The sequence below is a fragment of the Perca flavescens genome, chromosome 7 (genome assembly GCF_004354835.1).
Source record: "Perca flavescens isolate YP-PL-M2 chromosome 7, PFLA_1.0, whole genome shotgun sequence".
NCBI classification, from domain to species: Eukaryota; Metazoa; Chordata; class Actinopteri; order Perciformes; family Percidae; genus Perca; species Perca flavescens.
This window is the reverse complement of record NC_041337.1, coordinates 32,628,126-32,639,913: the sequence shown is the minus strand read 5'-3', so window position 1 is coordinate 32,639,913 and position 11,788 is coordinate 32,628,126. Positions and strand designations below refer to the sequence as shown.

Genomic DNA, 11,788 nt, shown 5'->3' with positions numbered 1-11,788 from the left:
GGCAAATGGCAGACATTTTCAACAAAAAAAACATTTATTGCTTGGCTTTGTCTTCCCTCAGCAAGATTCCAAACCAAACAGTGCTGAAACGCCTCATTAAGACAGCAACTACACCTTCTTTTCTTTTTTTTTAATCACTGAAAATGAAAGCACTTTTTATGGAGACAGGAAAACACACCGACTTTGTGACATCTTTGAAAAAAACGCTGCGATAACGCCATGAGAGCTGCAGTGGAAAAAAAAAAAAAAATACTCAAAAGTAAACCAAATCACCACTTTGCATAGATCCCTCCCTCCCTTTCATCTCCAACAACGCACCACAGCATAGCACAGACACAAGACTGTAACACACAAACAAAAAACACTTTCATCAGGGTTACTCTTGGATTTGTTATCAAGAATAGAGATCTGACACATTTGGAAACGCCATAAGAAACCATATCAGACCGACAATGCTATGTCATTATAAAGGGATACGTGATTTATTAAATCAAGTCTTTGTTTCATTCTATACAACAAAAACCATACATTGTACCGCGTGGGATTCCTGATCTCGGGGACTCAGTTACACAAACGAGCGCCATTTCAGCACGGCTGCACGCTGCGTTGGAAAGGTAGAAAATATCACGTCGGCACAACAAACCCACACAAATCCTCGCTATCTCGAAAACTGTGTGAAATCATTTTCGTTTTCAATAGTTGTACATTTGTCTTGTAGCCGGTAATCTTGTAGGAGACGCTTCCGTGGGGAGGGAAGTCAGAGCATTATAGGTTAGTAACACACTACTTTAAAAAAAGAAAGGAAAAAAAAGAAGGTAGAACTACTTCTGTACTGAATGCCACTTTGTAATGCTTAAAAGAGCAAGAAGGGCACACGAAAAAGTGAAGAGGTTTAGGCAATTACACTTTAAAAGTATGCAAGAATTCTGCTCCACGTGGCTCTGTGGAAATCCTCTGCCTCACTGCTCTATTCAGCTTGCACGTGAAGAATTATTTTTTTCTTCCTTAAAAAGGGATTTATCAGAGGAAGGGAGACGCTCTTCTTAGTGTCCAGACACAGTGAGGTGCTGCATCTTCTTGGCAGCCTCTTCGGACACCGCCTTGGTTGTTTTCTCCGGGCTGGGGGCCGGGCTGGGGTTGGGGCTGGGGGCCGGGCTGGGATTTGGAGTGTTTGCTGCACTGTTGGGATAATCTCTGTTGCCGAATATGATGCTCCCCACTCGCACGTTAGTGGAGCCCACCTCGATCTTCAATACATGGGAACACACACACACACACACGTAAGAGCAGGAAACACAGCAAGAGTCTTAATGAGTAGGATGTACTGACTTACATGGATAATAACATTGTTATCAAATCTAATAATTGCCATGTAATGTATGCAAATAGTTAATTCAAGTGTCCAATACGGTACAGGCCAAACGTTTGGACACACCTTCTCATTCAATGCGTTTCCTTTTTTTTATTTTCATGACTATTTACATTGTAGATTCTCACTGAAGGCATCAAAACTATGAATGAACACATATGGAATTATGTACTTAACAAAAAAGTGGGAAATAACTGAAAACATATTATATATTTTAGATTCTTCAAAGTAGCCACCCTTTGCTTTTTTATTAATAAGGGAAAAAAATCCACTAATTAACCCTGACAAAGCACACCTGTGAAGTGAAAACCATTTCAGGTGACTACCTCATGAAGCTCATTGAGAGAACACCAAGAAAAAAAAGCAAAGGGTGGCTACTTTGAAGAATCTAAAATATAAGACATGTTTTTCAGTTATTTCACACTTTTTCGTTAAGTACATAATTCCACATGTGTTCATTCATAGTTTTAATGCCTTCAATGAGAATCTACGATGTAAATAGTCATGAAAATAAAGAAAACACATTGAATGAGAAGGTGTGTCCAAACTTTTGGCCTGTACTGTATGTATAGGATTATATACAAATGACTCAAATTGTTTATCTGTGTTTTAAGCCCCCAACGTCTCCTTCCAGGCAGCGCTGCGACCGTTGACTTCAAGGCCCCTAACCCTAATCTTAACCATTACCTAATCGTAGTGCCTTCCAGGCAGCGCTGCCTGGAAGGAGATGTTGGGGGGCTTAAAATACCACTGAGCACTCATATTCAGTAAGTCTGACTTAGTTATTTTTAGCAATCTGAATATATGTTTATTTTTTTTTTTAAATATACTGTTAAAGCTATAGTGCGTAGTTTCTGTCGGCGCATCCACGCCATACAAGCCTTCCGTGACCACGCACTAAATAGAGGTTATAAATGCTGATAAGGAGTGGTTACTCACCGCGTGTTCAAAATCTGTGGACATACCCATGCTGAGCTCGACGGCCTCCAGAGGCAGCTTCAGAGCGTCACACACCTCCTGCCTCCGACTCAGCAGCATCTACAGCAGGGACCCGTTGGTGAGATTGAGGGAGAAAAAGAGAAGATAATACATTACACCAAAAAGTAGCCTACTGATAAAAGAACTGGTAACATTATAGCTAACCCTAACCCTGTTTATATAAGGGTGTGTTTATATAAGGGTGTTTATTGTGTATAAATACGGTTGTTTAATTACTATTATTATTATAACTAATTCTATTGTATTTTTCCATTTCCTATTCTTTATGTATATTTTTTTCTCCTATTTATATTTAATGTGTATTTTGTGTTATTCTGATGTGTGTATATTTTTTTCTATCTTCTCTTATCAATACTACAGTCTTTAATCATTTCGACTTACATTAGCTGTTTAGGTTTAATTACTAATGTTAACTAGCATTTTAGTTAGCAATAATTAGCCTGTGTCTATGTTATCTCCTTACATATACCTACGCTCTCAGTCTCTGTAAGATTGGGAATGATTGAGATTTCTCTTGGCACAGCTACCAAAAGACTTACAACTTTCAGACGTCACAGCTACATCTTCAAGCTCAGTTGGAGGCTGCGCAGTAACGCTCAGCCCTCACCAGAAAAGTGCTTCTAATATCCTTCCCTGGTCTCCGTCCAGAGCAACGGGCTCTGTTAGTCCATTTTATATACGGTCTATGTTGCTACCGCATGTGTCGCCCCCCTGCTGGAATTCAGATAGAATGCAGAATGCAGCTTTAAGGCACTTCCGCATTTGCAGCAGTTCGCCGAACCGGATGCTTTGTCCATTACAGTCTATGGGCCAAACCAACCAACCAACCACCTATTAGTAAAACAAATGATTTCAATGTGGCATTTTTATGATTGGTTGAATCGACTGAAGGCCAAAATAAAAAATATTTGTAATTTTTTTGCCCAGTGTAGGGTTTTAGTAAACTGTAGATATACAGCAGACGTCTTCCTAACACCAGTCTTAATTTGGCATTAATTATGCTCAAACTGGGGATATCTAGGTTTTTATTGTTGTTTTAAATACACACCGATATTGTTGTTTTAGTTCACAATAGTATTGATCTAATATATATATAATATATTGATCACGGTGGCTCGGTGGTTAGCACTGCTGCCTCATGGCGAGTAGGTTCGATCCCCGGTCCGGGCAGGGCCTTTGAGGGTGGAGTTTGCACGTTCTCCCCGTGTTTGCGTGGGTTTCCTCTGGGTGCTCCAGGTTTCCTCCCGCCATAAAGACATGCATGCTACGTACTGTAACTACGACTACAGTTGAAAATTAGCCGGCCGGCAAACACTGGCACATTTAAAGAAATCTTGATTAATGTGCATTGTCCTCATAAATACATGTTAAATAGCTTACCACTGTACGATTGGTGCACACAGAATAAAAAGTTAAAACACAAAATGGTGTTTTCATCGGTCGTTTGTACCTGAAAGTCCGGATTGGGCCCCAGGGTGAGGTCGTAGCCGTAGCGTCCAATGGTCATGAGTCCTAAGAAGTGCAGGGCAGAGCACTGGGACACAATGTGTTTCACCGTGGTCACCGTCTCCTCTGGCGGCAGCCCGTGTTTACCTACAACAGACATTCAGTGTACTGTTAGGGAACAAGTAGTCTCGCATCGCCAGACCTTCCTCCACAGTGCTGCAGAGGAGGGTCTGGCTAGCCCACGCAGCATTCCTGGACAGGATTAAAACGTGGCTCTTGTGGTCCGGGTTAGCTCGGTTGGCGGAGCAGCCGCACATATATGGAGGTTTACTCCTCAACGCAGTGGCCGCTGGTTCAACTCCGCCCTGCGGCCCTTTGCTGCATGTCATTCCCCCCTCTCTCTCCCTTTTCATGCCTAAAATGCCCCCAAAAAATATTTTAAAAAAAAATAAAACCAACAACGTTGCTCTGGTTTATTGGCATTTCTTTAAACCAATCACTATCGTCTTGGGTGGCGCTAAGTGCCGCTTCAAAATAGCCTCGGAAGGAACTTGTTTTAGTAGTTTGTTTTGTGTACGTTCAGAAGTAGTTTAAGTCGTGCGAGAGAAAACTCAGATTGGACAGATAGTCTAGCTAGCTGTCTGGATTTACCCTGCAGAGATCTGAGGAGCAGTTAACCATAGTCCTTGTGAATCCACCGGAGGTTAGAACGCCAACACAAAGGAAGAGGAAGGGGACGGACATCCGGCGTAATTTCCAGCGGCACCTTAACAATCCTGGAAATGAAACGTCGTTGATACAGACTAGCGAACAGGTGTTTATAGAGCACGTGTTGGACATCAGCTCCCAAAACAAGAGTGATGAAATCAACATTCGTCTGTGTTGTTGCGTTTATTTTTGGGGGCTTTTTTCTGCCTTTAATGGACAGGGCAGGTGAAAAAGGGGGGGAGAGAGGGGGCGGGAAGACATGCAGGAAGTCGTCACAGGTCGGAGTCAAACCCTGGACCTCTGCGTCAAGGTATAAACCTCTAAATATATGTGCGCCTGCTCTACCCGCTAAAGTGGAATTGAACACTAACTCTGTTCTCCGCTGGTGTTGAGCTGCACCATGATCTTTAACCTCTGTGCGCTGGCTCCTCGGACGCGCTGCCACGAGCTGTTGACCCTGTCGGCCAGTTTGGCCGAGTCGACCGTCTCCACAAGGAACAGGTTTGGCACGCCTGGGATACACAAACACAAGACTCGGTCAGCGCGAGGTTGTTTGAACATGCGGCTGGAGCAGGAGAGTTTGACAATCGCTCACCCAAAAGTTTGTTGACATTGTTCTTCTGTAGATGGCCGATAAAGTGCCACTTGATGTCTGGACACGAGTCTAAAATCTTGATGAAGAAAAAAAAAAAAGAAGAAAGAAACTGCATCAGGGCTGCAACTAACGATTATTTTCAGTGGCGATTAATCTGTTGTTTTTTCCTCGATTAATCAATTAGTTTGGTCTATAAAATGTCCGGAAATTGTGAAAAAATTGAGGACATGATGTCCTCAAATGTCTTTTTTTTGTCAACAACTCAAAGATATATTTAAGACAGAAGACAGCCAGTTACTTCATGTCCTATGATAAGGTCCAGGAATTTTGGACCGGGATACATGATAACCTATGTGGCGACTGCAGGGACCCAGGTTCTATTCAGCCCCAGATTATTTGTTCTGGGAGATGGCTCAATCCTAAACGGGATGGATAAGCACAAAAGAAGCTGGGTCCAGACTAGTTTGATGATAGCCAGACAGATTATTTTAAAGAGGATGGAAGAATGAAGGGGTGCCGTCAGTCCAGGAGTGGGCTTGTGAGATGGCTAGAGTGGCGGCGTTTGAAAAAAATGCCATATAAACGGTTTCCAGATTGGATGTCTATCTAGACTAGAAAATGGGGAAAGTAGCTGAGCTTTCTGGAGGGCTCCTAAGAAGCTTTGTGCTGGGGAGAGAAGAGTATGATGGGCTTATGGTGTTGTCATTTATACATACAGTCACGTGAAAACATTAGGACACCCATGCTAAAGTTGACTAAAAAGAGGAATTAAAAAAAATCATCTTTTGCAAATTGATCTTAATGCCTTAATTAAAAAAATTAGGAAAAATCCAATCTTTAAGGACACCAATTTTCTTTGTGAATGAATAATGTATCGTAAATAAATAAATGTTCTTCCTTAAAATAAAGGGGGCATAAGTAAGTACACCCCTATGTTAAAATCCCATAGAGGCAGGCAGATTTTTATTTTTAAAGGCCAGTTATTTTTTTAAATTAAGGCATTAAGATCAATTTCCAAAAGATTATTTTTTTATTCCTCTTTTTAGTCAACTTTAGCATGGGTGTCCTAATTTTTTCACATGACTGTATTTATGTTTATTTGGTTTATTGTCCATTTTGTTACTATTCTGTTGAATGGTTTTGAATATTGTAGTTACTGTGTCAACTTTTCTTGATGTTTGTTGTATGTTTTGTCAGAGGGGAGTAAAGAAACACATGTAAGAAGCTGGAATCAGAGAATTAAAAAAAAAAAATCAAACAAAATAGTTGGCGATTAATAGTTGACAACTAAGAGATTAATCTTTGCAGCTCTACACTGTAAACATGTTGTCACAGGAAAAGAAAGCCAATACAATCTTATGAAATGCGTAAACCTACCAGAGGGTCTGAAGCTTTGTCCACAAGTTCGTTAACCTGGAGTGGAGATAAGATGAGGTCAATCTCTACATATCCCACTTTTATTCCCCTAAGAGTTCTACGTTTATGCAAGGAAACTTGGGACAGTTCTGCAGACCAGCAGCATTTCATACTCACATAATTTTCTCCAAAGTTACGCTGCCCTTGTCTGTAGGCCTCCACAACCATCTCTGGGGGTTTTGTCTTGCTGACGGCTACGAGGCGGGGCGGCAGGGCTGGTAGTGTCTGAGAAAGGACAACACATGCTCTTTTTTTTTTTTTTCTGCCTGTATCAGTAGAGAGGGTCAGTGTGTGATGCAGAACGCTGGCTGAGGTCTTTTGGCTCTAGCGGAACAGTGACTCAGCCCCTGTCAGGATCCTGCAAAACAATGTGGAAACCAAACGTTTCGGGCAGCTACTATGTTCCAGGGGTGTAAATCACAGGTTCTATTACGACACGATGTGTTGATTCTTTGGACAACGATACGATAAATTTGCCGATGTCTTAAAGTCTGTCACGGTACGATTTCCATTCAAATCAGGGGCCTGCGATCGATGCGAGACGATATCATGCGCCCGTTTAACACAGTTACATTTACAGCAACTCAAAAAAGCAACTAAAATATGATTTGACAATTTTTTTAATCACTGAGCTTTTCAAGACATTTAAATGAAAAACAAACCATTGTTTTGGAGAAAAGGAACACATATAAAGTGGAAATCTGAACTAAAAGGGGCATCTTATAAATAAATAAATATACGGATATTTTCACTTTGAAGCGATAATATTGGATCGTGAATCATTAAATGATGTATTGGTGATCCAGATCGATGTATCCTTAACACCCCTACTGTGTTCACATGCTGCTACACGTCTTATGCAGTCAGCTCTGCTAATCATTCAGGTTATAGGTAACAAGCCACAGAGACATCTGGATGATATTGGAGAGATGCTGTGCATTCCTATGCTTGACCTAGATACCAACCTTGATGATATTTTAATAGGGGAGCACTTTATAAAATGACATATTCACGAGCGGACACCTGTCACAGAGATGTGGCGAGGAGAGGCTAGTCAAAAGCGTGGTCGTGGAAATGCTTAGCCTACAAATATGGCAAATGCCAATCATAAAACCATGATTCCAGGCATTGTTTCTATGCAAAAACGAGCATGCAGTTTAAGTACGTAAGCTCAATCATCCTGCCCCTACGCATGTCGTGCTGCCATAAATAACCATGCATAACCATGCACGGTGTTATGTATGAAAGTGCTGCCACAAGCCCGACTAACTCCCATCCAAAGGTTGGGGTGTTTGGCAGCCTTACATAACGAGTCGTGCTACCGCAGCACGACTTTTTTGGACCCCGAGAGTGGAGCGACGGCAGCGGTGCTCCGGAGCGGAGCCTCCCGGGCTGTAGTTACCTTTGGACGGCGTGCCGCCGCCTGGTTCACCCGCTCCACTACCGACTGTAGCGCCTTCCTAACCTCCTCCGACATTGCTACTTTCCACATACAGTCAAACGGCTACGACATAGAACGTAAACGAACGTGTCCGCGATGACGACGATGAGCTTTCAAAATAAAAGTCCTAAAAGGAGGAAGTGCGTCCCAATACTGAGTGTCCTTTAGATAGCGCCCCCTATTGTTCCGGCTTCAGTATCTGTCTCCGACTCTCTAAGGACCCCTGTTATCTCCACAGCGCTGTGGTGTAAGTTCTGGCTACACCTAGTCTCGCTTTGGCAGACCACCACACATATTTTGTTTTAAATTTAAAAAAAATTACCCCAAAAGTGGTTTGCTTTAAAAAAAAAAATAAAGGCATTGAAACGAATGTTAACACCTCAGTTAACACCACTCATCACAGTAAGATCCAAAATGACCAGTGAGAGAAGGACCCATCTTGTACTGAAGTGCTATCAGCTAAAGAACAGCTGTTGGAGCTGACCCTGACTTTGAAAGTAGAGAGATTTTGGTGGATCAGAGGTTCATGGGAATGTTTTTTTTTGAGCTTATAAATTGCCAAACCAAACTAAATTCTCATATTTAGCATATGGTTCATATTGTCAATAATCTACCTGTTGTTCCCATAAAGCCATGGGCTACAGTACCATATGTGAATAGAACTTTAACTTCCAGCAATAATATATTGTGGTTATACACTGTACATAAACTGAATGCACACACAAACATACAAAGAAAAACATTTATTCACAAGATAACGCAATTCAAAAAATGTCCAAACAAAACATTCCTTTCAATGGATATCAGATAATGTTACAATTTAAAGACACACAATTGCTTTTCAGCAATAACAGAATGTAAAAAAGGTGTGATTCGTTCTCTTCTCCATCTGCAGCAGTCTCCTCTCATACTCTCTCCAAGGCCTCCAACATGATGATGCTGTTTCCTCTGATGACCTAGGAGGAATCAGACCACACAGTTAACACACTGCATTTACTGTTAGAGACTTCCCAGAGGACTCATAAAATTAAAATTAACTCAACTTTGTCAAAACAGAGCTCCATAATGCCACCAGCACCTTGATACTGTGCATCCTGAAAGATTTGTTTTTGTGATTAATAATTTGTATTGATTTTTTTTATTTATTGATTTTTTTTAAACTGTATACAAAACATACAATTTATAACAAAAACGACTCTGGAAGACTTGGAGTTAAGCTTTTTTTTGAGAAAAGAACGGCACAGAAATCATTCTTAAAAAAGGAAGATGTGTTCGGAGTTTTGCCAACCGGATACGTCCAAAGTTTAATCTATCAACTAGCGTTGCTCTGCCTGGTTGTAGCGCTATCCTATTATGTGCAGAGGGAATTTGAAAGACAACCGTTTATCCCGCCCCTCGGATTGAACCCTGCCAATGGTGAGTTCCCAAACCCAACATCTTGATGTGGGTCTGGCTTGTCAGGCTACTATTTTCTGGTAGACATCCAATCTGGCAAGCTGTTTATAGGACTTTTTTTTTTACGCCGCCACCCTAGCCATCTCACAAGCCCACTCTTGGATTGATGGCACCCCTTCATTCCTCCATCCTCCTAGAATGATCTGTATGGCTATCATTAAACTAGTCTGTTTACAGAGCCATTGTTTAGGTCCACACAGTGTTTCAGCCTAGAAATAGGACTGACGCCTATTTTACATGCGACTTGCAAGCGTGTTGGAAGCGTTTCCAGGCAAAATAGAATAGGAAAAGAGGTTTATTGGTCATTTTGACACAAATACATTCAATAAATGACATTTTGATGTTTGAAAGTCTCTAGGTTTTGACATAAATGCAGATATGTAATTTAAAATAAATAATTGTCAATTTTCAAATATTGCACCTGTAAATACAGAACTAAATATTTTGTAGCCTATTTTGCCATCAATACTGCCAACGTTGTCTTTGCTGTAATCAAATCAGTATATATTTAGGTGAAACATACACCACGCAGACAGTGTGCAGGAGCCCTAAGACTAGCTAAGGTACTGACCACCATGCCGATGGTGTTCTGTTGTCCTCCTGGGCCCATCTCCAGGGAGTCATCCAGCACCATGTTCATAAAGGGGTCAAACCCACGCAGGATGCCCTGCACGTGTCTGCCTCCATTCAGCTTCACTAGAAGGACAAAAGAAATCAGATTAATCTTAAAACATGTTTTTCTTAAATTAACCTAAAATTACAGTCACCATAAACAGGAATACCTCTTAGGACCTTAGCTAACGTTAGCAATGAATTGCTGTTAAACAAAGAAACGGCAATTACTTAAAATATTGATTAGAAACTTTTTTTTTTTTTATAAAGTGTTACAGGCTGTTCCTCCTCAGTTGAAATGTCCACCTTGCTTTCATAGTATGTTCAGCTGACATAGTGCTAACCCTAGACTGTGAAGTTTGAAGAAGAGCTTTGCTGAAGCAACACGCTGCCTGTTAATTCCAGCTTGTTATGGGCTGCAATATTATGCACTTGGCACTGAAACAGAAACCTGTTCTATTTAAACCTGCAGACATTCTGATGCCAAGCTAGTATACGTGCAGTTGTATGTAGAGCTGGGCAATATGGAGAAAATCATTTTTTTTATTTTTGACCACATACCTCGATATTGTAGGGTTGACAATTGGTGCTTTCACAAAATATGCACACAATGAGATTTTTGAAAAAACAACTACGCGGGTAAAGGCAAATAATGGACCAGCTACAACAGCCTGGTGTGTTCAGAAAATTGTATCACTCTTCTGTAATGCAGCCTTTAAAACCAGGAAAAGACAACACTTGTGTCCTATCACGATATCCAAAATTTTAAGACGATATCTAGCCTCACATATCGATATAATATTGATACATTTCCCAGCCCTAGTTGTACGGGAATTTGGGACACTAAACTGCACGTATACATTAGAGTAGTCCTCTTCGCCTCCAAACATTTTAACAGTATTTGATTGTATATAAACATACGTAACTAATGTATACATTTAGGGGTGGCAAAAGCATTAGGTTAAAAAAAACGCCTATTTAAATTTGCACTACAACTGATGTTATTCATCTTTGTTGTTGACATAGCTACACTGTATGTTGTTGCGAACGCGATGTCATACACCTCTGAAACAAGTTTCACGAGTGGGTTGGAATATCAGCTTTTATCTGCCGTTATACTCACATGAAAGCTTCTTGTCCATGAACCTAAGAGAAAGAAAAATAAAGAAGATTAAGGTTACAGAGGCTCACATGATAGCTACATAGCTAGCACATAGCTGCTAGCTAGTTTCCGATGCAAACAATGTAGCAGAGTTGCTGCGCGGGCACGACTTGGATCTTCATAGAATAAAGAGCACGTTCAAATGACACAGTCTAGGTTTATCTAAACGAGGTCGAGAACTTACTTCTTCAACTCTGGTGGATGGGCTTTGCTCATTTTGTCTTAATTTTCTAAAAGCCGACACAGTTGCTCGTATGCTCGTCGTTTCACAAAACCGCGGAAGGACAACGTGCGCCGAGGGACCGGAAGTTCACCGGAAAACGACTTCTTGCATATCTGCACACCGCCGCCTTGAGGCCGGGAGGCGAAATTACAATCCCACGCCAAGACCCGCCCTACGAAGCAGCCCGATTGGTTGGGGTTAGGCATTTCACCTCGAGTGGTTAAGGTTAGGGGATTGGTCAGGGGATAGGACCTGAACATGTAAGCATGGACGCCTGGCCAATAGTAGTGTGTGAATGATGTTGAAGGGCGGGTCTTGGCGTGGGAAAAGAAATATCGCGGCCGGGAGAGCTTTTTTTCTCC

General features: G+C 41.4%; 2 protein-coding genes across 2 annotated transcripts; both read right to left on the bottom strand.

The window, feature by feature from the left end:
• Nucleotides 1-6: 6 nt before the first annotated feature.
• On the bottom strand, nt 7-8,134 carry plpbp (pyridoxal phosphate binding protein). Its single transcript, XM_028583099.1, has 8 exons — nt 7,936-8,134; nt 6,651-6,758; nt 6,495-6,530; nt 5,118-5,193; nt 4,894-5,034; nt 3,819-3,961; nt 2,309-2,407; nt 7-1,247 (listed from the first exon to the last, which is right to left on the bottom strand). The coding sequence occupies exons 1-8, from the start codon at nt 8,023-8,025 to the stop codon at nt 1,044-1,046; spliced, it is 897 nt and encodes a 298-aa protein (XP_028438900.1). The 5' UTR covers nt 8,026-8,134; the 3' UTR covers nt 7-1,043.
• Nucleotides 8,135-8,870: 736 nt separating this feature from the next.
• Nucleotides 8,871-11,554, bottom strand: snrpg (small nuclear ribonucleoprotein polypeptide G). Its single transcript, XM_028583518.1, has 4 exons — nt 11,388-11,554; nt 11,165-11,187; nt 10,001-10,125; nt 8,871-8,930 (listed from the first exon to the last, which is right to left on the bottom strand). Exons 1-4 carry the CDS (start codon nt 11,417-11,419, stop codon nt 8,880-8,882), a joined length of 231 nt encoding a protein of 76 aa, XP_028439319.1. The 5' UTR covers nt 11,420-11,554; the 3' UTR covers nt 8,871-8,879.
• Nucleotides 11,555-11,788: the final 234 nt, after the last annotated feature.

Coding starts and splice junctions, on each gene's coding strand:
- plpbp (XM_028583099.1), bottom strand. CDS start 8,025: ATGTGGAAAGTAGCAATGTCGGAGGAGGTTAGGAAGGCGCTACAGTCG. Junction 6,759..7,935: donor CGGCGGCACGCCGTCCAAAG/GTAACTACAGCC, acceptor GTCCTTTCTCAG/ACACTACCAGCCCTGCCGCC. Junction 5,035..5,117: donor CAATGTCAACAAACTTTTGG/GTGAGCGATTGT, acceptor TGTGTATCCCAG/GCGTGCCAAACCTGTTCCTT.
- snrpg (XM_028583518.1), bottom strand. CDS start 11,419: ATGAGCAAAGCCCATCCACCAGAGTTGAAGAA. Junction 10,126..11,164: donor CATGGACAAGAAGCTTTCAT/GTGAGTATAACG, acceptor TTGTCCTTCTAG/TGAAGCTGAATGGAGGCAGA. Junction 8,931..10,000: donor AGAACACCATCGGCATGGTG/GTCAGTACCTTA, acceptor GATTCCTCCTAG/GTCATCAGAGGAAACAGCAT.